The sequence below is a fragment of the Musca vetustissima genome, unplaced genomic scaffold, assembly GCF_032173495.1.
Source record: "Musca vetustissima isolate MV318-11 ecotype Yass unplaced genomic scaffold, APGP_CSIRO_Mvet_v1 utg76065, whole genome shotgun sequence".
NCBI lineage: Eukaryota > Metazoa > Arthropoda > Insecta > Diptera > Muscidae > Musca > Musca vetustissima.
The window spans coordinates 168,008-195,355 of NW_026877529.1; the positions used below are offsets into that span (position 1 = coordinate 168,008).

The 27,348-nt window shown below is 36.4% G+C and overlaps 1 protein-coding gene across 1 annotated transcript in view; it reads right to left on the reverse strand.

Annotated features, from left to right (window-relative positions):
• Window positions 1–27,348, reverse strand: part of LOC133322130 (tachykinin-like peptides receptor 99D) — a gene marked incomplete at its 5' end in the record, with an annotated part of 73,124 nt that overhangs the window by 32,841 nt on the left and 12,935 nt on the right. Inside the window, 2 exons of the mRNA XM_061531179.1 lie at window positions 5,272–5,484; window positions 15,532–15,706. Of these exons, the coding sequence (XP_061387163.1) occupies window positions 5,272–5,484; window positions 15,532–15,706 (388 nt within the window). The remainder of the gene's footprint in view (window positions 1–5,271; window positions 5,485–15,531; window positions 15,707–27,348) is intronic.

Genomic DNA, 27,348 nt, shown 5'->3' on the forward strand with positions numbered 1-27,348 from the left:
ATTTACCCTACGGTCAATAGCCGGGTACCTTTTTTTGATTAAAAATGCTGTAAAATGGTTAATAATGGAAATATTTGGATCAAATTTTGAGGGATTATTCTTGAGGTGTTTCTACTCATAATTTAAAAAAAAGTTATAATTTTTTAAAAAAAAGTTATAATTTTTTTTCATATATATAATTTTTTAAAGTTATTACCTACGTAAATCAATAACCGTGGTACATTTGTACCCATTCCAAATCTTCATTTAGATGTCCATCCCAATCATCTGTCGATGGTTCTTCCAACAAATGGCTTAGTAACTCTTGGATGTATTTGTTTTTATCCTCTTCTGATAATCTTAAAAAATCTTTTTTTTTGATGAAATATCCATATTGTGGCGTTGAATGCTAATAACCGAATAATTTTAACTTACACTTCACTGAAACGTGGAACTCACGATAAAAGTGCATTTCAATACATCACTGAATGTTGCAAAATGTTCTTATATAGTTTCCAATCAAATGCAACACATGGGCGGTTGTTGACTTTAAGGGGCCTATGCCAAATTTTGTGCAAATCGAGTAAATATTGGGGCTTTCGTATTCTATTTACATAAAATCGGACGACAATATGTATGGGAGCTACATCAAAATCTGAACCGATTTTCAGAAATCTTAGCACACGTCATTTCAGACTTAGTTTAGTATGCTATGACAAATTTCGTTAAAATCGAAAAATATATAGCATTTTTGGTGCACCATTTACATAAAATCGGATGAAAATATATTTGGGAGCTATATCTAAATCTGAACCGATTTTCACGACACTTTGCACACTTCATTCTAGACCCAATTAAGTTCGCTATGCCAAATTTCGTTTAAATCGAAAGATATATTGAGACGTTGGTGTACCATTTACATAAAGTTGGATGAAAATATATATGGGAGCTATATCTAAATCTGAACCTATTTTAACGAATTTCAATAAGGTTCATCCTTGGGCCAAATAAACGTGCTGTGCCTAATATGACTATTCTCAAAAGTAACCAGGTGTCTACTTCGTCTCCGCTTGTTGGTACCAACATATGGACGAAGACATAATACCCTGTACCAAAGTATGGCCAAGGATATAAAATTGTCAGTCGGTGTTGCCGGCATTCGGAGCCTATGATATATAGATGTTGGAGCTATATATCCGTTAGTTGCACTAATTCTATACCTATACCGAAGTTACCATTCGGATTATATTACCAAATCGGATATTTCAACCTCTTCATGGGAAATTTACAAGTTTTCAAAATTTTGAGGTGGTGACAGAAGGAGTGAACTGATTAGGCTTCTATTCCATTCTAAAATCAAATTAAGTACCATTTAGTACACAGAAGTACGAACTGCCAAAACTTTCTACATACCCCAATCCTACGTTCCAAACTTAATTCCAAATTTCATGATTCCAACCCTATCGTCTTTATGTTGTTATATATTTGTCTAAATAAGCATATAAAACACCAATCTGGGAGTTCTTGGACCTCGAGCCGTGGTTCGGAGAAATGTCCGTTCGCACTTCTAAAGGGGTTTCTGTTACCTTTTGAACTTATATAGAGATTCTGCTTACCATAATTATTATTATATCTCGCCATGAAAAGTTTCTCTATGGGCTGAATATAATTGTGGAAATAAAAAAAGGCGTGTGGTCTTTATTCGGAACCCGAACCCCAAGCAAATTTGCATTGAGATCGATGTAATATAACAACCTGTACGATCAACCAAATAGGCGTATAAACGAACGTGCTAATTTAGTTTGATTTATCTTGAAATTAGCCGAAAGGCTAAAAATTCGCGACAAGTCGTAGATAATGCAGACTATATATTCACAATTAAAGTTTCGTTCAAGAATCAGAGGCTAAAGGGTTCCAAGTTAAAAATTGTCTGACCCTTGACTAATATCTTGTAGCATCGTTATAGGATGAATATTTCAAAACAATTCGATTATAAAAAATAATTTTTTAATTCGTCAGTATTTTCTAGCAATACACAGTGCAGCCTTAACAAATCAAGGCTATTGAGACCTATTACTAATGAAAAGGTTTTACCGCAGGTTTATAGAGGTCTTATTAGGATATTCCAAGAGATTTAGGTCTACATGTAAAGGACTAAAATCTTATGTCGGCAATTGTGTGTCAAAATAATGAGAACATTGAAATGTGAGTGGGAGAGAGAAAAGTGTCCCGTCCTCTACAGTGACTATTTGTTGTCAAATATTAGCGATATATTACTTACAGCTGCTACAAAATCTACTGCCGCAGTTGTATAAATAAAATGTTGGTCATAATAGTTAAACTCCACCTCAGTAATTGCATTGTACTCATACAAAATGCTATGCTCATTATCTGTTCGGAGATGAATACAAGTAAGTATGTTCTTGTGGGAACTTTGATAATTCCGTTTCCAAATCATAAATTTTATCCAGACTTCTGGGCACTATAACCTTTCATTAACATCATCAGCAGATTATAACATATAAATTTTAATATCTGTCCAAAATATCCATGTCAAATGCCTTTGTGCTTCGGCCAAAACATTCCCTTTGCAGTGAATTTATGCATGCAATAATTGCCCATTACATTTGTCTAATTAAAATGATTTTTTACCATGTTCGTTTGTTTCGAACATGTCGGACTACTCAAAGATATATGAACGTGCAAAACACAAACACACACATTCATTCATTTGTTTGTCATTCATTCATTATTTCATAGATGCTATGCAAAGCCAAGCAAACAAACAGACAAAAAAGAACAAAAGGCATCAATTTCAATTGTTCGCCTGTCCGCCTGCCTGTCTGCCTCGCAGATGTGTGTGTTTGCATGTAGTCAATAGCATTTCCGGCTAATGTTCTCAACAGCTTTCCTTTTATGAATCTCGTCTCTCTTGTTTGACTAAGTAAATGCAATGAGAAGCCTTAGATGGTCCGTACAACTAAGGGGTAGGTATATAGACGTTCAAATAGGTAAGGAGAAACTCTATAGAGGCCCGTGCATGAGGTAAGGAGGGGACTATAAAGGTCCATATAGATAAGCAAGATCACTATAAAGATCCATATAGGTATGTAGTAGCACTATAAATGTTCATATAGGTTAGTTATGTGCAGCAGGATATCGATAGAGGTACATATAGGTAGGGAGGGGGTTAACATAGGTCTTTATAGTGAAGTAGAAGCTCAATAGAGGTCCGTATAGGTAAGAATGAGTTTTACAAAGGCCCATATATGTAGGGTCGGTATTGGAATGAAGTAGCTCTATAAAGGTAAATATAGGTATGAAAGATCTTTGTAGAGGTCCGCATAGGTATAGATGAGCTCTTTAGTGGTAAGAAATATCTATATAAGCAAGAGCATTATGGAGGAGGTGTTCCATATAGGTATGCAGTAGCATTGTACATGCCCAGGAATACTATGAAGGTCAATATAGTGCAGCAGGAGATTTATATTGTTCCATATAGGTAGGGAAGAGTTTTACATAGGTCTGTATAGGTAAGCAGAAGCTCAATAGAGGTACGCAGAGGTATTAATGAGCTACATAGGGAGGAGCTTTATGGAGGTCCGTATTGATGTGGAGTAGCTGCACAGAGGCCCGTATAAGCATGGAGTCGTTCAATAAAGGTTAATATGGGTATGAAGAATCTCTGTAGAGGTCCGTATAGGTATGAAGAAGTTCTATAAAATTTCGTACAACTAAGGATGAGGTCTATAGATTACCATATAGGCACGAAGGAGGTCTATACAGATTACCATATAAGTTTGAGCATTATAGTGGTATGCAGTAGCACTATACATGTCCTGTATTGACAGCACTATAAAGGTCATTATCGTGTAGCAGGAGATCTATAGAAGTCCATATAGGTAGTGAGAAGTTTTAAAAAGGTCCGTTTAGGGAAGAATAAGCTCAATAGATGTCCGAATGGGTATGAATGAGCTTCATAGAGGCTGGTATAGGTAGGGAAGTGCTTGATAGAGGTCTGTATTGGTATGGAGTAGCACTATATAGATCAATATGGGTATGTATGATCTCTGTAGAGGTCCGTAGATGTATGGAGGTGCTCTGTAGAGGTCCGTATAGGTATGGAGAAGATCGATAGAGGTTTCTATAGGTATGGAGGAGCCCCGTAGAGGACCTTATATGTATGGAGGAGCTCTATAAAAGTCGGTTAAAGTAAGCTTTAGCTATATGCAGGTTATTTAGAGGTCAGTAAAGACAAGGAGGTGCTCAATAGAGATCTGTAGTTATAAGAGAAACTTTACAAGGATCTGTATAGGTAAGAAGCAAATACATAGAGGTGTTTATAAGTAAGTATAAAGGTTAGTATAGATAAATATGACTGTATAGGCAAGAACAAGCTCAATAGTGGTCCGTATAGCGATTGAGGTCTTGGAGATAATTCGATTTGAAGATGTCTATATAAGTAAGGAGAAGTTTTATGTAGGTCCATACAGGTAAGGGGGAGCTCTATAGAGGTCCATACGTGCGAGCGAGAACTCTATAGAGGGTTATATAGGTAAGGAGAACTTCTATGTATGTCCATAGATGTGAGTGTATGTAAGATATAGTCCATATTTGTAAGGAAGAGTTATTTACAGATCCGTATAACTAAGATTGTGCTGTATAAAAGTCAATACAGGTATAGATGAGATCTGTAGACCTTCAAATAGTCAAGGGAGATTTACGTGGCTATAGAGGAGCTTCATAGACGTTCGTATGAGTAGGAGATCTATATAGGTCAGTATAGATCGGAAGGAACTCTATAGAGATGTGCATAAGAAATAAAATAGGTGATAAAAAAAAGCTCAATTTACGAAGAGGTCCGTATATAAAATAAGTAGCTGCATAGAGGTCTTTCCAGGAATAATAGTACTTAATAGATTTCTACAGAACTTTATACCACTTGTTAATGTGCCAAGCTTCTCCTTCATACTTCCAAGCATTCAATTCTGGAAATCACACAAATGAGGCAATTTTTTCCGATTTTTTAAATTTCTCCTCTATCTACCTCCTGAATCCGCCAACAAATTGATGAATATCGTTAATTATTGTTTACGAAAGACACCAACAAACAATTTGAATTTCGCTGCATGTTTTTCACACCTCATCATTTCCCCACATACATATTCATGTAAAAAACCCCTAACCACCCCTCGTCCGTTGCATGTTGTCAAACCGCAAAAACATCACATCAAACCCAATTAATCCGATGTAGTGTTTGTCCTTTTTTGCTCGTGTTGTCATCATACTTACATATACTCCTGATTGGAATGATTCATTGTACCATCTGGCCATTCAGGAAAACAAACCGTCCGTATGCCATCCTTGCTGGATATATCCTCGGTGGTGTAGAACAACAGCATCGGACACGATATGATGGCCGAGGCAATCCAGATAACGGCGGCAATGCCCAAATTACTGCGTTTGCTCATACGTGGTTTCAAAGGCTTCATTATGGCCACATACCTGGAATGAAAAGAAAAAAGAAGAAGAGGAAGACAAAAATGGGTATGTGTGTTGTTAAATGAATCTCTTGTTAGTGGTGGGAAAAAATATGTAGCTTTTTAAAAATCAACCGAAGTGAAATTTCAAAATTGTTAAAAGTCTATTTACCGGTCTATCGTAACAAGTCTTCAACGGGTTGGAAAAAAATGTTGCATTAAGGATTTTTTCATATTTTCCATTTCGTTGGAAAATTAATTTCTGCTACTTATTGGGTGGCAGCTGTTTTTTCTTTTTCCATTCCATTTAATAATAAAATCAGGCTATTTTGAGTTTATCTTCTGGGAATTCGTTTTTTGGTCGGTTCGCATCCCCAGTTTTTGGCAAAATTTATTGACATTGGAATATTTTTTTTCCTTCTCATGAAAAGTTTTGAGGTTAATTAAGAACTTTTTGGAAAAAGGTTTTGTAATTAAATGCTTATTAATTAGCGGGCATAATTGGACATCTCTATGGAAAATATGTTGCTGTTATAATTTTTGTAACAAGTTGGTAGTAAAATAAATCCGAGGCTTGTATATGCAATAAATGATTGCTAAATATTTTCAGAAGAGTATACAGCTCTGAGACTGGCGATCTAAACCCCGAAATTTGTAGACGACCCTATGACTTGATATGAGTCTAGATACAAATCTTACACTTTCCTTACTGATTCAGTATTCAGTTTCGAATGCCATGGGACTATGTCAAAACATGGACTAATATTGAAAAGTTCAGCATTTGAGAAACGATATTTCAGGCATAAAAGATGAGAAAACTGATTATATCGAACATAGGACTAAATCCTTCAGAAGCGGCACCGTATCAAGGAAATAAATCCGTGTTTTCCAACTAGTTAGTTAGTTAGTTTGAAAAAGAGGGGTGGTTTACACCACCACATGTCCGTTGTGGGACATACACTTAAGCCAATAGGAGGCCTGTTGTGCGCTCTAGGAAGGGAAGTTATTTAGATTGAATTATTCTCTCTATTCTTCTAGGAATTCTGTGTTCTTACTGAAGTCCTTTAGTATTTTCCATTCACACCCCCTTAGGTCATTTAGTTCAGAAATAGTGTCGATTTTCAAGAATTGGGTTCGAATGCATGCAAAGGCCGGGCAGTGACCAACTAAAGTTGGTGTAACATACATCATATGTAATGATTTTATCCACATGTTGAATAGATATTTTTGCTCTGCAAAGACATTTGCTAATTAACAGCCATTTTGGGAGCTCTTTTAACAATTACTATACTGATCTCTCGTTTTATTTAAAGAACACATTTTTTTGAGCTCCTCCTTACCTACATGGGCTTTATCTATGATGATCTTTATCTTCCAAAATAAACAGATTACTATAAAATTCTACCATAAATACAAGGTTGCCCACATTCGACGGACCCATGTTTTTTTTAAATCAAAGAAAAAAATAAAAATTTGGCGGTTGGAAATGTTAATCATTTAATTTGTTCCAAGTAGATTTGTTTACATATATTGTTGAATATGATATCTCTCAAATGGCCGCCGCTGGCGTTGATGACGTATTGTGCCCTTTTTGCTGCATTTTCCATCGTTTTGACAACATTTCGGCCGGAATAGCGGCTATTTTTTCACGAATGTTGTCCTTGAGCTCGTCTACGGTCCCTGACTTGTTAACGTAAACCTTTGACTTCAAATATCCCCACAAGAAGAAGTCAGGCGTCAAATCGAGCGAACGCGGTGGCCAATCCATATCACCACTTTTCGACATCAAACGGCCCGGAAACAAATTCTTCAGAAAATCGATTGCTACGCGACTTGTGTGCGGTGGAGCGCCGTCTTGTTGAAACCAGAACTGCCTCATACGCTTTCGACGAATAATTGGCATCACAAAATTGGTCATCATGTCGCGATAATGCTCCTGATTGATGGTAACAGCATGGCCATTTTCATTTTGGAAGAAAAACGGCCCAATGACCGTTTTCGCGCTAACGCCGCACCTAACTGTGACTTTTTCGTCATGAAGAGGCACTTCATGAATCTCCTGAGGATTATCAGTGGCGTAAAAACGGCAATTTTGCTTATTTACGGTCCCATTCAATGTGAAATGGACTTCCTCGGACATGATAATTTTGTTCCAAAATTGCTAGTCATCTTCGGCCATTTCAATGATTCTTTGGACCCATTCCAATCGACGAGGCTTGTCCGCAGGCAACATTCTTTGCGTCAATTGAATTTTGTACGGGAACAAATGCAAATCAATGCGAATAATCCGTTGTAAAGTGGACCGAGCCATGCCCAACTGCTGAGAACGGCGTTTTTAAGATGTTCTTGGGGACCTCTCAACACTGGCTCGTACGGCAGCGATATTCTCGGCCGATCGCCTTGGTCGACTTTTATATGGCCTCTTCGGATTAGAAAGAGCCTTACCAGTCGAAAATTTTTCGTATAAACGCTTAATGGTGTTCTTAGAAGGCACACTTCTCACATTTTTTAATGTTTTAAAAATCTGCTTGGACTGACGCTTCAAACGCGGTATGTCATTAAGCGATGTGACATCTCTGTCAAAAGTTATGGTGTTGCCAGATGGGTCCGTCGAATATGGGCAACCCTGTACACGAACCTTCTTACAGCTCCTCTGCAGAGCTCCTCCATACCTATAAATACATCTATACACCTCCTTCTTATCTATAAGGCCTCTAAAGTGCTCCTTCTTAACTATACGAATTTCTAAAGCCTACTGTTTACCTATGATGACCTTTACATGTTCCTCCTCATATATACATATATCATTATTAAGCTTCTCCATACATATACGAAATGTATAGAGCTTATCCATACCTATAACAACCTGTATATAGCTTCTCTATACCTATAAAGACATCTTTAGAGCTCCACCATACCTATAAATACCTATATAGAGCTACTCCTTTCATATAAGAACCATACCTATAAGGAGATACCCATTGTCAATATGGACCTTCATAGGCCTACTCCTAACCTATTCCTTACATATATGGTCATCTATAGAACTCAAACATACATATGTCATGGGTCCTACTTTCATACACATACCTATATGGATCTCTGTTCAGACCTTTCATACCTACACAGATATCTATAGAGCTCCTCCTTTATGGCCATCTGTAAAGCTTCTCCAACTGTACGACCTCTATATAGCTCATTTTCACCACACAGACCCCTATAGAGCTCCATGTTATCTATACGGAACCCTAAATAGTTCCATCTTACCTATACATACCTCTATAGATATCCATCTTACCTATACTGACCTCTATAGATCTCTATATCACATATACGGACCTCTAGAGCGCTTATTTTCACCTATAAGGACCTATATAGAGCTCCTTCTTACATATGTGGACCTCTATATAATTTCTTTTCACCTTTATGGATCTCTATAGAGCTCCTAATAATATTAGGTTGAGGAAAAAGAAATCCATTATTTTTATATGAAGTATAGGACTTTTTATACCCTGCACGACTATGTTGTCAGGGTATTATAGCTTTGTGCAGCCCCAAATATTTAGCGGGCCAATTGGACCCTGACTTTTGTGTGAAAAATGACAAAATTTGTATTCTAAAGCGTATATATTTACTCCAGAAGGACATAGAGCCGAGAAGTTGATAGTATATCCAAAAGGAGTTGTTGACCTTTAAATGGATGCCAATTATATGTACTCGCATGCGGGAGTTACACTTAAATATTTACGGGTGCTTACATATTCAGAAATTATTTAGTAACCCATTACCCCACTAGAGGGCGAATATATAGCTCTGATGGCTTTGAATTGTTCCATCAGGTTCTAGTTATGGTCAAGGACAATGCCTATAATTTTCCGTGATGATCAGATAATAATATTGGAATGAAGTGGACCGAAAACTTAATTATTTGTGTTTTTTTTTTCAAGTCGATCTACAGGTCACAATTGAAAGCTCAACATCACAACATACAACCACGGTAAAGAGAATCTGGAATCTAGAGGGTGCAAATATCGCGAAATATTCCCCATGCTCTGAATACAGAACAATAGAAAGTTAGATTTTCGTCGAAGTTGTGTAGGGTATCTTATGGTCGGCCCCGTCCGACTATACTGCTCCGCTCACTGGTTTAACATGCTTCTGAATGTCCGATTTGGGTAAACTATGCACCATTTTGTTGTATGATTTGTTCCCATTTTAAAGGTAACTTCATAATGCCTCCCCCATAGAAGTCCTGCTCTCTATGTGCAAAAAACTCTAGTAGTCGATTTTCACAATCCTCCCTAGATACCAATTTTTTATCATTAAAGAAAGGCGGATGCATTAAAACTTCCCAACCAAGCTCCCGAAGTTTCTGGCGAGTCACTGTAGATGTGTGTGGCCTAGCGTTGTCCTGGTGTAACACGAAACCTCTTCTATTGGTCAATTCTGGTCAATTGCTATCTTTAAACTGTCCAGTAGTTTGCAGTAGAGATCAGAATTTAGCGTTTGGCCATAACCTTCCAGTCCCACCAAATGCATAGCAGAACCTTCTTGGCCGTTTGTCCTGGTTTGAACACCGTTTGAGGTGGTTCACCGCCCTTTGACTACGGTCGTTTTCGCACAGGGTTATCGTATGTGATCCATTTCTCATATCCAATCACCATCCGTTTAAGAAATGGATTCATTTCATTTTAGCCAAGGCTTCGCAATTGGAAGTTCGATACATCCTATTTTTTCTGTTAATTGGTGTGCCACCCATTCATCGAGCTTTTTTTTGAATCCAGCTTTGTTTAAATGGTTTAAAAACAGTTTTATGGTCGATTTTTAGCTATTGGGCGATGTTACTACTGCTAACATGCCGGTCAACTTCGATCATATCTCCGATTTTATCGACATTTTCGACGACCGTCCTAATGGATTTCCTTTTCCCCATCCTAATATATGGGGTTCTTCTCACTTCACCTCTACAGAGCTTATTCTCACCTAAACATACCTCTATGAAACTCCTTCTCATCTATACGAACCCCAATAGAGATCCTCAATACATATACGGACCTCGACAGAGCTCATTCTTACCTACACGCACATATATTCAGCTCCTTCTTACCTATACCGACCTCTATTGAGCTCTTTCCTATTTTTACATATATATAAAACTCCTACTTATCAATACATACATCTATAGAGCCCCTTCTTACCTATAAGGTATCTACAGAACTCCCTTTAATCTGGATAATATAGATCTTCACAAAAAATACTACACTAATTATTTGCAACAACCCATTTCCTTCCTACCTCCCATTTTAAACCAAACAACTACATATTTGTTGAATCAATACAACTATCGTCGAACACGGTTTTTTTCTCTTCCAAAGTCCTCCAATTCATTCCACTTAAAATGACGCAAAAGATATAACGAAGCCACTTCATAGAATTTTCGAACATATTCGATGAAGTGGCTTACATTTCATTTACATCGAAACTTGAATAAAACACGCACTTTCCGGCAAGTATTACTTGAATAGACTGCTTTTGTTTCCGACTTGTCCTCATGAAAAACTCAACTACACGCTTTTATGGATTTAGTTATTAAACTCTGAGTGAGAGAGAGGGGCAGGCTTCAGTCATCATAAACTACTTCACAACAAAGTTGGAGAACCAACTCAAATATTGTTGTTGTTGGTTTTTGTTTGATTTTATGAAAACTTTGTTTTTGCGGCTCATTAACAAATGTTTACATGAGTATTAAAGTTTAGTACTGGTGGGTAAGTGTAGAGTGGGGAAACGGGTAAGGTACGTAGAACATTGTAACTTAATTTAATGATTGGATACATGATTGAATCATTGGTAATGAAAGGTATAAGGTCAGGGAGGAGAAATGACTTTCTGGGGTGTAGCTGCCATATAATGCAAAATTGAAATAAACCAGTAAGAAAAGTAGTAAAGTTGGACTGGGCCGACTATATGATACCCTTCACCACTTTGGGTATATTGTACAAGGAACATACTCACGTCTTTCTGCCACCTATGCGAAATTTAATTTCATTCGGGCAGATTTATAGTCGTCTGCGTACCATGGGACAAATTTATGGAAAATGATTTATAGCTAAATTCATAATCGCTATTCGGTACGCCGCACTGTTAAAAAAATTTTAATTTCAATCAGACAGCCGTTCGAAATACAGATGGAAGCTATGGCCAAATCTGCACAAATTTCAACAAACGCAATAACGTCATTCAAGTCCCAATTTGATAAGTTTTGCAAAATTTCGTGTTGATCGGACAAAAATTAAGAGTTTGGTGCACCATTTATGTAAAATCAGACGAATATATATGTATATGTGGGAGCTATATTGAAATCTGAACCGATTTTCCCGAAACTTAACACACATCATTCCAGACTTAATCGAAGGATATGTAGGGACTTTGGTGCACCATTTACATAACATCGGAAGAAAATATATATAGGAGCTATATCTAAATATGAGTCGATTTTCTAGATTCATCACTCTAGACTTCATTTAGTACGCTAAACCAAATTTCGTGCAAATCCAAGGATCCAGTTGCATAACATAGGACGAAAATATATATAGGAACTATATCGAATTCGGAACCGATTTTCAGGAAATTTAACACACATCGTTCTAGACTAAATTCAGTACGCCATGCCAAATTTCTTGCCAATCGAAGGGTATATAGGAACTTTGGTGTACCCTTTACATAAAATCGGACGAAAATATATATGGGAGCTATATCTAAAACTGGACCGATTTTCACGAAATTCAACACCCTTCGTTCTAGACTTAATTCAGAACGCTATGCAAAATTTCGTGCAAATCGAGATATATATAGGGACTTTGGCGCATTTATATAAAATCGGACGAAGATATATATGGGAGCTATATCGAAATTTGAACAGATTTTCCCGAAACTTACTACTTTTCGTTTTAGGCTGAATTCAGTACGCTATGCCAAATTTCGTGCAAATCGAAGGATATATAGGGACTTTGGTGCACCATTTACATAAAATCGGGCGAAAATATATATGGGAGCTATATCTAAATCTGAACCGATTTTCACGAAATTTAACACACATCGTTATAGACTTATTTCAGTACGCTTTGCCAAATTTCGTGCAAATCGAAGCATATATAGGGACTTTAGTGCACTATTTACCTAAAATCAGACGAAAATATATATGGGAGCTATAACTAAATCTGAACCGATTTTCACGAAATTTAACATACATCGTTCTAGATTTAATTCAGAACGCTATTCCAAATTTCGTGCAAATCGAAAGATAAATAGGGTGCGCCTTTTACGTAAAATCGGACGAAAATATATATGGGAGCTATATCTAAATCTGAACCGATTTTTCCCAATTTCAATAGGGTTCGTCCTTGGTCTAAATAAATGAGCTGTGTCAAATTTTATCCAATTCGAATCAAAAATGAGACCTGTATTTTGTTTAAAATTTAACATGGACTGACAGACGGACGGACATGCATAAATCGCTTTAAAAAGTGATTCTATGCATATTCTCAGAAGGAACCATGTGTCGATCTCGTTTCCATTTTCCTGTTACAAACATATACACAAAGACATAATACCCTGTACCACAGTGTGGTGAAGAGTATAAAACCATGTATTGCAAATATTTAAAATAATAGGAAACAGTAAATTGAAGAATGCGTGTTCACCCGACCTATTACCTGTCACCATGGTATATACACTGTCAAAAATCACCTAAATTACCTCACAGAAAATTCGCCGTTAAGAGGTCTGGGCAACGGCTACTTTTTTGAGATCGTGTAATTGACTGATTTGGAATGTTTTCTACGGACGCCTGACGTTTGTAAAGTCACGAAATATTGGTCCTAGACCCATCTTTACTATACCGATTGTCATAACTCGTCTAGCTAAATCGATCTAGTCATGTGCGTCCGTCCGTCCGTCTGTCCATTACAATTTGTAAACACAGTACAGGCTACAATTATGGACCAATCGTTACAAAAATTTGCATTTCAGTCCGTTTTGGGCAATGAAGAGCCCAATTGTTCTTTGTAATGATCAACTCCTATTTAGGAGTAGAAGTGAACCTCGTTCCTGCTCGCTCTAGAATCCACCACGGAGAAAGGGATCTGAGCAAGAAGTAAACATGGTAGTCATCGTGACAATCACTCCACATTTAGTGCGTCAAATGTATCAAATCTTTTGTGTGAAATATGGCAAAGTTTGTACTATGTACTCCTGGAGGACATAGACCAGAGAAGTTGATAGTATATCCAAAATGAGTGGTTGATCAATAAATTGATACCAATTATATTTCTGTAATGGAGTCTACATATTCTGATATCGTTTAGTTTTACCATTACCACTCTGGAGAGCGTAAATCTAATGCCTTAACTATTCACTCCGGAATAAATGATTAGGAAAAGTTGCAAAGGTAAGAAAAAGGAACCAAGGTAAGAAAAATCTCTAATCAGTTAATTGGTGCAAATATTGCCCATGCTCGGAGTATAGATCCGCAGAAACATAGAGTTCTGTGGTAGTTGTGTGGGGTATGAAATAGTTGGCTGCTCCGTTCACTGGCTTTTGAACTGTCTTTATTTCTTTTGGCAGTGCTTTGGGTTCAATCAACTTTCCAAAAATAACAATTATATGGGTAGGTTTTATTTAAGGGGACCCCCCCCATTCTCGGGGTCAAAATTTTTTTTGATTTAATTTGAATCTACACTAATTCAAGAATGTCCCTACAAAATTTCAAGTGAAAATCTCAAGAACTCTTGAAAATATAGCCGATTTATTGTGTCAGCATCAAGTGACGGCTAAAGGGCTTCTCAAACTTTAAACGCGTTTTTCTCTTTTGCGAATGGCGGGCACGATAACTCAAAAACTAATAACCCAATCGATTCCAAATTTTTACACGTTTCTCTGTGAGTGTATAGCTATCGTATGAACTAGGATAAAGCCAATCGGTAAATATCTTCCTTATTTTTTAACTTGGTTTTTGGTCAAAAATCGGCGATTTTCCAAAAATATTTTTTCAAAGGTCCGCCATTTTGTTAATATAAGAGCGAAGTCAATAATCCTAGTTTATACGAGAGCCAGACATGTACTATTTCTAACACCGTTGGAATTTTCGGATTCCGATGTTCCAGTGAGGAGTTATCATGCCCGCCATCAAAAATAAGGACTTTTCTTTAATTACAAAAAACAACAACAAAACAATAACAAAATTTTTTTGTAAATTATTTTTCTTCTTTTTTAAATCTTCCAATATATATGTGCAAAGTTACAAATCTTAACAAGCGTTGGTATTGATTTACCAGTCCATTGAAAATCTTAAAAAATCAAAATCGAGAATGGGTGGGGTTCCCTTAAGTGCAAAAACGAGTGGGTCAAACTGCCTAAAATCGGTCGATACCCTTATATAGAATTGTGTCAAAATATTTACATACTTGGGATATTGCCTGGAAGAGCTCATAGCCAACATTGAAGGGGAAATAGTGGTGCCCATATCAACGAAGTCGCATTCCATTCATACATGTTTTGAATGTACTTTACGCCGAATAATAAAGTTTTTCAAATATCTTAAATGGTTTGTTTTCTATATAAAATTTTTTTTCAATTCTTTATGGGACAAACCTGTATTTAAAAATCATATTAATTCTAAAATATTTTAAAAATTAATAATTTGTTTACATCGATTCAGATTTCGAATACATTTAGGCCCCACCATAGATTCAACATTCGTTTGAAAGATGAACTCGAAGCCTCAACGAATACACATAGCCTTATAGCTCGTAAACTTAGACTAGAACAAGCTTAATTTGACTATTATGTCAATATTACACCCTATGATCTGAGTGAAAATTTGTTTCCTATTTTCCATAACTATATATATTTTTTGTTTAAACCCCCATTTATAAATTCAATACAATGTTGCTGTCTGAAGTCTATAAAATAATTTTGTTTCGTATACTTTATTTCTCGCATTTTCCACCACTCAATACTTCGTCCCATAACAGTGACTGCCGTCATAAAATTTAATTCAAAATAATTCACTTACCTATCGATTGATATCGCCATCAGAGTGAATACCGATGCACTTATACTGAGCGTTGCAATAAATTGGGATATTTTACAGTAGAGCTGTCCGAAAGCCCAATTATTGTCCAGCATGTAAATATAGCTGAACGTGACATTAAGGCTCGACACCATCGCATCAGCTATTGATAAATTTACTGTAAAAAAAGGAAGAAGAAACAGAGAGTGAGTGAGTAAGATAAATAAATTGGCATAAAAAAGTGAAAACTTTTTTAATGACAAACAAAAATAATAACAATAACCAGATAGATATTTTTTTGCTTTAACGAACAGGGATGTCATGATGAGCAACTATGAAAATGTATGGTCGAATTTTTAAACAAGGGTGGGTACCAACAAAATCTTAAAAAATATACAAAAATTGAAATATTTTTCAAATACCCTAAACATGCTCGTTGGCAATAAATAAATGGAGAATGAGGAGATGATCACCCAAAAATGAGGTATATTTTAAAGTAAAGGACGAAAGATTAAAAATCCTGCTAAGTTAGGCCAACTTTTTATACCATGTGGAGCTATTTATGAAATTTAAATGCGCAATTTCATAAAATAGTCTGGAGAATCATGTGGTGAATTTGTCATTATAAGTCTTCTTCTAATAGGTTGCTTGTTTGAGAAAATTCGAGGCACTCAGGTTGGGAAACTAGGATACAAACTTTAAGCTTCATAAACATATTGTATTCATGTAAAAACCAGTAAAGAAAGTAGTAAAACCGGACTGGGCCGACTATATAATACCCTTCACCTAACAGACGTGGCTTTTATCGAAGGAACATCGACATGTAATTGAACGTACTTAAATATTTGATCGCTATTTATATGCGAACTGACAAACATTAGGAGTTTGATGGAGTATTTGCCTAAAATCGGACGAAAATATATATGGGAGCTATATATATATCTCAACCGATTTTCACGAAACTTAGCACATATGATTCTTGACTCAATTCCGTATGCTATGCAAAGTTTCGTGCAAATCGAAGTAAATTTAGGGGCTTTGGTGTATTTAAATTTACTTAAAATCGGAAGAAAAAAATATATATAAGAGCTATATCTAAATCTGAACTGATTTCGGGCAAATCCAAAAATATATAAGTACTTTGTTACACCATTTACCTTGAATCGGTCGAAAATATATATGGGAGCTATATCCAAATTTGAGCCGATTTTTCCCAATCTCAATAGGGTTCGTCCTTGGGCCAAATAATTGACATATGCAATTTTCATCCAATTCGGATCGTAAATTCTACCTTTTACTTTGTTTACAATTTAACATAGACAGACAGAAGGACGGACGGACATACAGAAATCGACTTAGAAAGTGATTCTAAGCATATTCTTAAAAGGAACAGTGAGCGGAGCAGTATAGTCGGACGGGGCCGACCATATGAAACCCTACACAACTTCCACGAAACTGTAACTTTCTGTGGTTCTATATTCTATTCAATATTCAATATTTCGCGATATTTGCACCCTCTTAACCGACTAGAGGTCAACAAATATTCAGTACAGCCCTTCTTATCACTTGTCCAGATTCCCTTCACCGTGGGTTGCGTTGTGATCGACTCGAAAAAAAAAACACCAAAAAATAAGTTTTCGGTCCACTTCATCCCAAAATTATTATCTGATCATCACCGAAAATTATAGGCGTTGTCAGTGACCAAAACTTGAACCTCATGAAGAATTTCAATGCGATTAGCGCTATATTTCCGCCCTCTAGTGTGGTAATGGGTTACTAAATTATATATGATAAATATTTATGTGTAAATATGTATGTGTAAGTCCCGCATCTGAATACATACGACAATATATATCAATTTAAAGGTCAACCACTCCTCTTAAACATACTATCAACTTCTCGGGTCTAGGACCTTCAGGTGCAAATATATACCCCATAGAAAACAAATTTTGTAATTTTTCACACAAAAGTCAGGGTTCATTTGACCCGCTAAATATGGACCGATCTTTATCAACACAGGCATACTTATTCTTTGGCCCGATCCCCTTCTCCGTGCAAAAATTCGCGGTGTTTGGGTCAAAATTGTGGCCTCAGGAGCGACCAGAAAAACCGATAAAAATAAAGTTTTTGGTCCATTTCATCCCCTAAATATTAACCGATCTTTTCCAAAAACAATAGGGGTCTTCAGTGGCCAGAACCCATCCTACATGCAAAATGTCGTGAAGATTGGTCCATAACTGTGGACTGTATCGTGTTTACAAATTATAATGGACAGACGGACGGACACACATGTCTAGATCGACTCAGCTAGTCGAGATATGACGATCGGCTTTGGCCAAAAGGAATGAGATAAACCAATTTCTTAAACGGATGGTGACTGGATGTGAGAAATAGAACATATACGATAACCCTGTGCGAAAACGATTGTGGTCAAAGAGCGGTGAAGCACCTCAAACGGTGGCCAAACCAGGACTAACGGCCAGAAAGGTTCTGATATGCATTTGGTGGGACTGGAAGGGGATTATTTATTATGAGTTGCTTCCATATGGTCAAATGTTAAATTCTGATCCCTACTTTCAACAACTGGATCGTTTGAAGATAGCAACTGACCAGAATAGGCCAGATTTGGCCAACAGGAAAGGTGTCGTGTTCCACTAGGACAAGGCTAGGCCACACACATTTACAGTGACTCGCCAAAAACTTCGGGGGCTTGGTTGGAAAATTTCGTGTTCCACCAGGACAAGGCTAGGCCACACACATTTACAGCGACTCACCAGAAACTTCAGGAGCTTGGTTGGAAAATTTTAATGCATCCGCCATACAGTGCGGATTATATTTTTCTTGCATAGCAAAATTTCTTTAATGATAACGAAGGGAGGATTGTGAAAATCGACTACTAGAGTTTTTTTGCAAATAGAGAGCAGGACTTCTATGATAGCGGCATTATAAAGTTACCTTCAAAATGGCAACAAATCATACAACAAAACGGTGCATATTTGGCCAAAATCGGAAATTCTGAACATATTAAATAAAGTTCTATAGTCCATATAAAAATAATGGATTTCTTTTTCCCCAACCTATCCAACCTAATATTAATTAAATTCAGTTCTGTGCCCTACTTGTTGATGTTTATGAAAACTTGCCATCGAATACGAGTTATCTGAAACCGCAGCACTGATTTCCATAGATTTTGTTTTTAATGACAACAACATCGAAAAAAGGAAACCAACAAAACACGTTTTGTTTTGTTACGTCGTCATTATGAAGGAATTGTGGTCAAATGAAGGCGGATCCCCCTTTGTTAGGGTTTCAAAGATTTTTTATGGAAGACAATGGAAAGGGAAGCTACATTGGGGGTTGTTTATTTTTTCGTTCGCAAAACATTATGAGCTAGCCACAAAGGCTTTAAATTTGTTTGTTTAAAGGATATTTATGTATGTTTGTATGTACCCAATTAGAGGCTAGGATGACCACTACAACTGTAATGACTGGAGAAAAGATGTGACGATGCCATTTATGATGATGATGATGATGATGACGTTAATGTTGGTTTTTGGTAAAATGACAGATGTTTTTTGTTTAGATATTTAAAAAAAAACTTTTGTTTATTTTTATTGTAAAGTGGCATAAAAGAGGGGCTGAGTGCGTTGGGCACTTTATTTGATTGGCTAACAAAAATGATAAAGACACATCCTTAATGACGTGTTGTGGTTTTATTTTTGGGCCATGTTTACTTTTGTGTTGAAAAGATTTTTCTTGTGTATTAATTAACCGTTTATCCATACACCCACGAGTGCACTCTCGCAAATTATGATTAATGATCATTTGTTTTATATTCATAGTAATTAAGAGGGTTCATAAATAATGACGTGTACGATGAGTCAATATTTGATATTGACGACAACATAATTTATGGCTTCATTTCATATTGATGAAAACAGGACATAAAGTTACGAAAAAATTTGGAAAATTCAGTGGTGCCGAACTTTTTATGCACTCTACCATGAGATGGGCATTGAAGATATCTAAAATTGATTGGAAAATTGCTGTCAGGAGAAAACGAAATAAAAACCAGTAAACAAAGTAGTAAAGTCGGACTGGTCCGACTATATGATACCCCTCACCACTTTGGGTATATTCTACATATTTATCCTAACAGATGTCGCGAAATTTAACGAAAAGGACTTAAATATGTGATCTTTATCTATAGGTAAACCGACTTACATCAATCCCTACACATACCATTCTGCAACCTACGCTAAATTTTGTAAATCGATTGAAAGCACACTTGACACACTCTATGGGGTATGGTGTAGTGCTCAAAATAAAATCTCAATCAGACGCCGATTGATTATTTTGTGTACAATTACAATAAAGTCAGTCGAAAATATATGGAAGCTGTTTGTATCGTTCCTACAGAAAATCGGACGAAAATATTAATGGGAGCTATATATAAATCTGAAAAGATTTTCACACAGATTTTCATCATTCTAGACTAAATTAAGTGTGCTGTGCCAAATTTCGTGCAAATCGAAAGATATATAGGAACTTTGGTGCACCATTAACATAAAATCGAACGAAAATATATACGTGAGCTATATCTAAATCTAAGCCGATTTTCTCGAAATTTGGCACACGTTTTCTAGACGGAATTGAGTACACCATGAAAAATTTGGAGCATATCGAAATATATATAGGAATGTTGGTGCACCATTTACATAAAATTGGAGAAAATATATGGAGCTATATCTAAATCTGAACCGATTTTCTCGAAACTTAGCACATTACATTCTGGATCTAATTCAGTATCCTATGTCAAATTTCGTGCAATTCGAAATAAATATAGGGACTTTGGTGCACCATTTACAAATAATCGGAGAAAACTCTATATGGGAGCTATATCTAAATCTGAACCAATTTTTACGAAACTTAGCACACATCATTCTAGACATGATTTAGTACGCTTTACCAAATTTCGTGCAAATCAAAAGATATATATGGACTTTGGAGCAATGTTTACATAAAATCGGAGGAACATATATATATATATTCGCATACATCAGTCAGGACCTAATTCAGTACTCTGTGCAAAATTTTGTTTCAATGGGACAAATATTGGGAGTTTGGTGCACTATTTACATAAAATCGGACGAAACTATATATAGGAGCTTTACCTAAATCTGAATCGATTTTCTCCAATTTCCGTCAAATTTCATCTAATTCAGATCATAAATGCGATCTGTACATTGTTCACAAAAATACATAGACGGACAGACAGACAAACGGACATGCATAAATCGCTCAGAAAGTGATTCTATGCCTATTCTCAAAAGGAACCATGGACCTATCTCGATTCGTTTTACCTGTTACAAACATATGCACAAGGACATTATAACCTGTACCACAGTGTTTTGAAGGGTATAAAGACAAGGCAACTGAGCTAGGATCTTTAACAAAGCTATGTAAAATCATGTCAATTCGTAATGCTAACATATAGTTACATTGGTTGGAAAACGCGCCTAGGATCTTCAAAATACCTATAAAGGGGCTGAAACTTTATATGTGGTCTATACCCAAAGATCGACTTATATGTATAATTTTTGTTGCCATTAAGAACTTAATCCGCAAATGTATGAAATTATTATATTGGGCTACTCTGAAATTTCGAAAATTTGTTATAACTTTTGTAAGGAGAAGGACCGATTTTCCCCATCATCAAACTTGATCTTTGGAAGAAATATTACGATATGCAAGGTGTGGATGAAATCGATTTCTCTCTTCGAGAGTTATTGGTGCGCACAATATCTGGTCAGACAGACAGACGGACATTCATAAATCGACTCCAAATTGTCTAAAACTCTCATTAGCAATAAGGCTGATGGTATAAAATATGAATATAACGGTGAAGATGATCGTTGATCCTACACTTTATTTGAAGTGCGGACATAAAAATAAGTTATAGCGCGCCAAGTAAAAAGAGATGACCCATCAATTCCATGTTTTTCAACGCTCTGGTTTAAGCTGATGTTTGAGAGCTCACACAATCATAATAAAAACCAGTAATGAAAGTTCAATAGTCGGACGGATCCGACTATATAATACCCTTCACCACTATGGGTACATACAAGAGGGGCGCTAATATATACAATATCCTGTAGATAGAACAGACATATCATCTTTAGAGGACCTTGGAAATGGACGCAATTAAATGTGTAATTTACATAGATATTTGAGCCTATTAGAAAACCACATAGATATACCATTCTGAAATCTATTAAAAATTCCGTGTCAATCGGGTAGACTTGGATTCTTTGGTGTACTATTTGTATAAAACCTAGCAAAATTATGTATGTATTTTGGTATGCTGCAGCTATACTAAATCTGAATCGGGTTTCACGAAACCTCACACACATCATTCTAGTGCGCTATGTTAAATTTCGTGCAAACCGAACGATATATAGGGACTTAGATGCACCATATACATAAAATCGGACACAAATATATATGGGAGCTATATCTAAATTTGAACCGATCTTCACGAAACTTAGCGCTCATCATTCCAGACCCAATTAAGTGCGCTGTGCAAAATTTCGTGCAAATCGAAATATATATAGAGAATTTGGTGCACCATTTACATAAAATCGGACGAAAATATATATGGGAGCTGTATCTAAATCTGAACCGATTTTCACGAAATTTTACGAACATCACTCTAGACTTAATTCAGTACCCTATGCAAAATTTCGCTCAAATCGAATGATATATAGGGACTTTGGTGCACCATTTACCTTAAATCGGACGAAAATATATATGGGAGCTATATCTAAATCTGAACCGATTTTTACGAAATTTAACACACATCAATCTAGATTTAATTCAGTACGCTATGACAAATTTCGCTCAAATCAAATGATATATAGGGACTTTGGTGCACTATTTACCTCAAATCATACGAAACTATATATGGGAGCTATATCTAAATCTGAACCGATTTTTACGAAATTTAACGCACATCGTTCTAGACTTAATTCAGTACGCTGTGCCAAATTTCGTGCAAATCAAAAGATATCTAGGGACTTTGGTGCACCTTTTACCTTAAATCGGACGAAAATATATATGGGAGCTATATCTAAATCTATACCGATTTTCACGAAATATAAATAGGGTTCGTGCTTGGGCCAAATAAATGAGCTGTGACAAATTTCATCCAATTCGAATCAAAACTGTGACCTGTACATTGTTTACAATTTAACATCAACAGATGGACAGAAGGAATGCATTAATGGACTTAAATAGTGATTCTATGCATATTCTTAAAAGGAACCTCGTTTCCTTTTGTCTGTTACAAACATATGCACAAAGACATAATACCCTGTACCACAGTGTGGTGAAGGGTACAAATACAAGAACATTTTGAATTTTTTGTTCAAAATGTATGACTATATATTCGATATATACATTATATATACAGATTTCTTATTCATATGATAAAAATTAATGGAGAATATTTTTGTTTCTTATACCATCGCTTTAGAAGGAAGAAAAATGGGTAATAAGTACTATATTAACCGATATAAGTGCGGTATTATTGTAATAAGTACGATATTAACCCTAAAATGAGTTTTTGTTTTTTTTTTAAGATTTTTGACGTTTTTGAGTTTTGGTCAATTCTAAGACTTATAGTAAAACTTTATGGCGAAAATTTATGTAGAATATTCTGAGCAGCTTTAACCCCGTTTTCAATGAGTTTTCAATCACTTCTGGAAAAGGGGACCAAAAAGACACCTTCAATGAGTCGGTTGAGGGTCAAAGTTGTATACGAAAATATTCGTCGATATTTATCAGTAATATTGCCGAAGACACTATATACCTAATATACAAGGATTTCAAGAAATCAGTATTCGAAAGCTATCAAAATTCTTGAAAAGCCGGGATAGGTTACCTCCGATACACGTGTCTTCTTTTTTAGTGAGCGGAGCAATATATATAGTCGGACGGGGCCGACCATATGATACCCTACACAACTTCTACGAAAATCTAACTTTGTGTGGTTCTATATTCTGAGCTTGGGCAATATTTCGCGATATTTTGTAACCTATTGACCAACTAGAGGTCAACAAGTATTAGTAATATTCAGTACAGCACTTTTTATTACTTTTCCAGATTCCTTTCAGCGTGGGTTGTGTTGTGATGTTCGGATTTCAATGTGGCCTACAGATCGACTCGAAAAAACACAAAAAATAAGTTTTCCGTCCACTTCATCCCAAAATTATTATCTGATCATCGCCGAAAATTATAGGCGTTGTACTTGACCATAACTGGAACCTCATGGAACATTTCAAAGCGATCAGCGCTATATTTCCGCCATCTAGTGTGGTAATGGGTTACTAAATAATATATTAATACGCAAGCATCTGTAAATATTTACGTATAACTCCCACATCCGAGTACATACGACAATATAATTGGTATCAATTTAAAGGCCAACCACTCCTCTTCGATATACTATCAACTTCTCGGCTCTATGTTCTTCAGGAGTAAATATATACGCTACATAATACATTTTTTTCCTTTTTCACATAAAAGTCAGGTTCCATTTGACCCGCTATATATTGACCAATCTTTATCAAAACAGGCAAGACTATTCTTTAGCACGATCCCGTTCTCCATGTAAAATTTCGCGATGTTCGGGACATTATTGCGGCCTCTGAAGCGACTAGAAAAACGGACAAAAATTTAGTATTTGGTCCATTTCATCCCCTAAATATTAAGGTATCTTTACCAAAAATATCAATAGAGGTCTTCACTGGCCAGAACCCATCCTACATGCAAAATTTCGTGAAGATTGGTCCATAACTGTGGCCTGTATCGTGTTTACAAATTATAATGGAAAGACGGACGGACGAACGGACGGACGGACACACATGTCTATATGTTACAAACTCTTGGGGCTGCACAAACCTATAATACCCTGACAACATAGTTGTGTAGGGTATAAAATATTAATTTGTCGCATAGTATAATTGGATGCAAGGAACGTCTATTGAGTGGTACACTCCAACAATATGTATAAAGCACTTAAAGGCTAACCGTCACTCTCAAATGTCGTATGACACAAATTTCTTCAGTTAAATTATTTTTCCTTAAATGCCATTTTATATCAAAGTCAGCATTAAACTATAAGTCACCATATCACTAGTTTTACACTCATATTGGAAATCCTGCACGTGCTGGTCGCACCATATACGAGTATATTTAAATACATGTCCTGCCCATAAAATATGTATGTGTCTGTTGTCACAACTTCACACATCCTATAATATCAGCTTAGAAAGGTTTACTAACATATATTTTTCACAGTTTATTTTGTTGAAATTTCAATGATGCAGAACCAAATGCGTGTTATTTCATCCTAATGATGTGGATATTGATATCCTTTTTGTTGGGACGAGAATTTGTTGTAATTTGGGGTTTTTTTGATTGTAATACAATTTTCCGCTTCGGATAAAAATTCATATTCATAATGGCATTAGGTGGGTGTACATACAATAGACTAAATATTCGTTTATATGCAAATATAAACCGAACAGATAACCCTTTAGAAATTTGCATTGACAACCACCCTAATGAACTTCTGCTGTTAACGGAGGCATTGTCACATTTGTTAAGTATTTTTTTGTGGCGCCAGGATAATCCGAACACACATTTTAATTATTTACATTTGCTGAAATGTTTGTGTGCGAAAAACACACGCTATTCTCTTATCAAATGTTATATAACAGCTAACCGCGTACCGAATGCCATGACGATCGACGATAGCCGAAAATTTTATATGAAAAAAAAAAAATAGCCATCCATACATCATGGTCTAAATATTGTGGTAAGCCTAAACTATGGCAAAAATAATAACAGATGTTGGCTGTTGGCGTAGGAAAACTGAACTCTGAAATTACAAATGTAATCAACACGATGGCAAATGACCGAAATTGTGGTAAAATTGAGGGACAATGTGTGTGAAATATGAAATTCAAAGGGAGTCTTCTACAGACGAGGGGAAGGGAGTCTTCTACAGACGAGGGGAAGGGAGTCTTCTATAGACGTTGTCTTATATAATTGAACTGAAAGCAGTCTTCTATAGATGGATTCTAGTAGGTCAAGTGATTTCCTATAGACGGTTGAAAGGAGTCCTCTAAAGGCCAGCTGAATGGAATTCGGAAGATTTTGTAGGAAGGAAGTAGCGGTAATTTTGCATTCAGGTTTTTGGAAGATAAAAAAAAAAACACATATTGGAAATGTGTCAATATATGTTCTGCACAATTTTCGGTATGAATTGATTTTTTTTTACAGTAAATTTATGTTTGCAACAGCGAATTTTTTCATTTTGTACTGCCGGCCATTTAAAGGCCAACCACTCCTCTTGGATATACTATCAACTATTCGGGTATATATCCTTTAGGAATAAACATATACACCATAGAATACAAATTTTGTCATTTTTCACACAAAAGTCAGGGTCCATTTGACCCACTAAATATTGACAGAGCTTTATCAAAACAGCCATGTTTATTCTTTGGCCCAATCCCCTATCCCCATAATTGGGGTCTCTAGAGCGACCAGAAAAACCGAAAAAATTTAAGTATTTGGTCTGATCTTTACCAAAAACAATAGGGGACTTCATTGGGCCGAACCCATCCTACATGCAAAATTTCGTGAAGATTGGTCCATAACTGTGGCCTGTATCGTGTTGGGTCTAGGACCAATATTTCGCGGCGTTACAAACTCTTGGGGCTGCACAAAGCTATATATATATATATATATACCCTGACAACATAGTTATGTACGGTATAAAAATGGGTTGCGGCGTCGGGTTAGTTGCCCACACTCGGAAAACCCCTCCTACTATGAGAAAGCAAAGAAAACCAAACCCCCTAATGTTGATGATCCGGAAAACGTATATAGCAACACCATCTGCGAATCTGCACTTGGAATATGCGCACGTTGTACAGAGCAGGCGCAGTTTTCGCTTTGACGGATGTACTCAAGAAATACAAGGCCGATATTATTGCTTACAGGAAATGCAATGGAAAAGGAAAGACGTAAGTTAATCAGATGATTACGAACTGTATTATAGCTGCCATGAAACGAGACATGAACTTGGCTGCGGATTTATGGTTAACAGGAAAATAAAAAACTTCATCTCCAAATGCACTCCAGAAGATGAGCGAATTGCTATAATCCGTATAAAAGCGAAGTTCTTCTACATAAGCTTTATTTGCGCCCATGCTCCGACCGAAGACAAACATAAGCAGACCAAAGACATATTTTACGGGCGTCTAGAAACAGCATATGATCATTGCCCTGGCCATGACATTAATATTCTGCTAGGAGATTTTAATGCAAAAATCGAAAGGGAAAATATTTTTTGCCCCACCGTCGGAAAATTCAGCCTCCATAAAGAAACATCAGACAGCGGCATAGGTTGATTGACTTCGCGGCAGCAAAAAGCATGGTAGTTAGCAGTACCAGATTCGAACATCTCGATATACACAAGTCCACTTGGATTTCTCCTGATCGAACAACGAGAAATCAAATCGATCATGTTGCGATAGACGAAAGGCATTCATCCAGTGTTTTCGACGTTCGGTCGATCCGAGGAGCGAATATCGATTCGGACCATTACCTTGTGGAAGCCAAGGTACGCACCCGTATTAATGTAGCAGCAAAGGTGCGATCTAATGTAACACGAAAACTCGACGTCGAAAAGCTGCAAACACAACAGATAGCAGAAGCCTAATCCTCTCCCGATATTAATATAGAAGC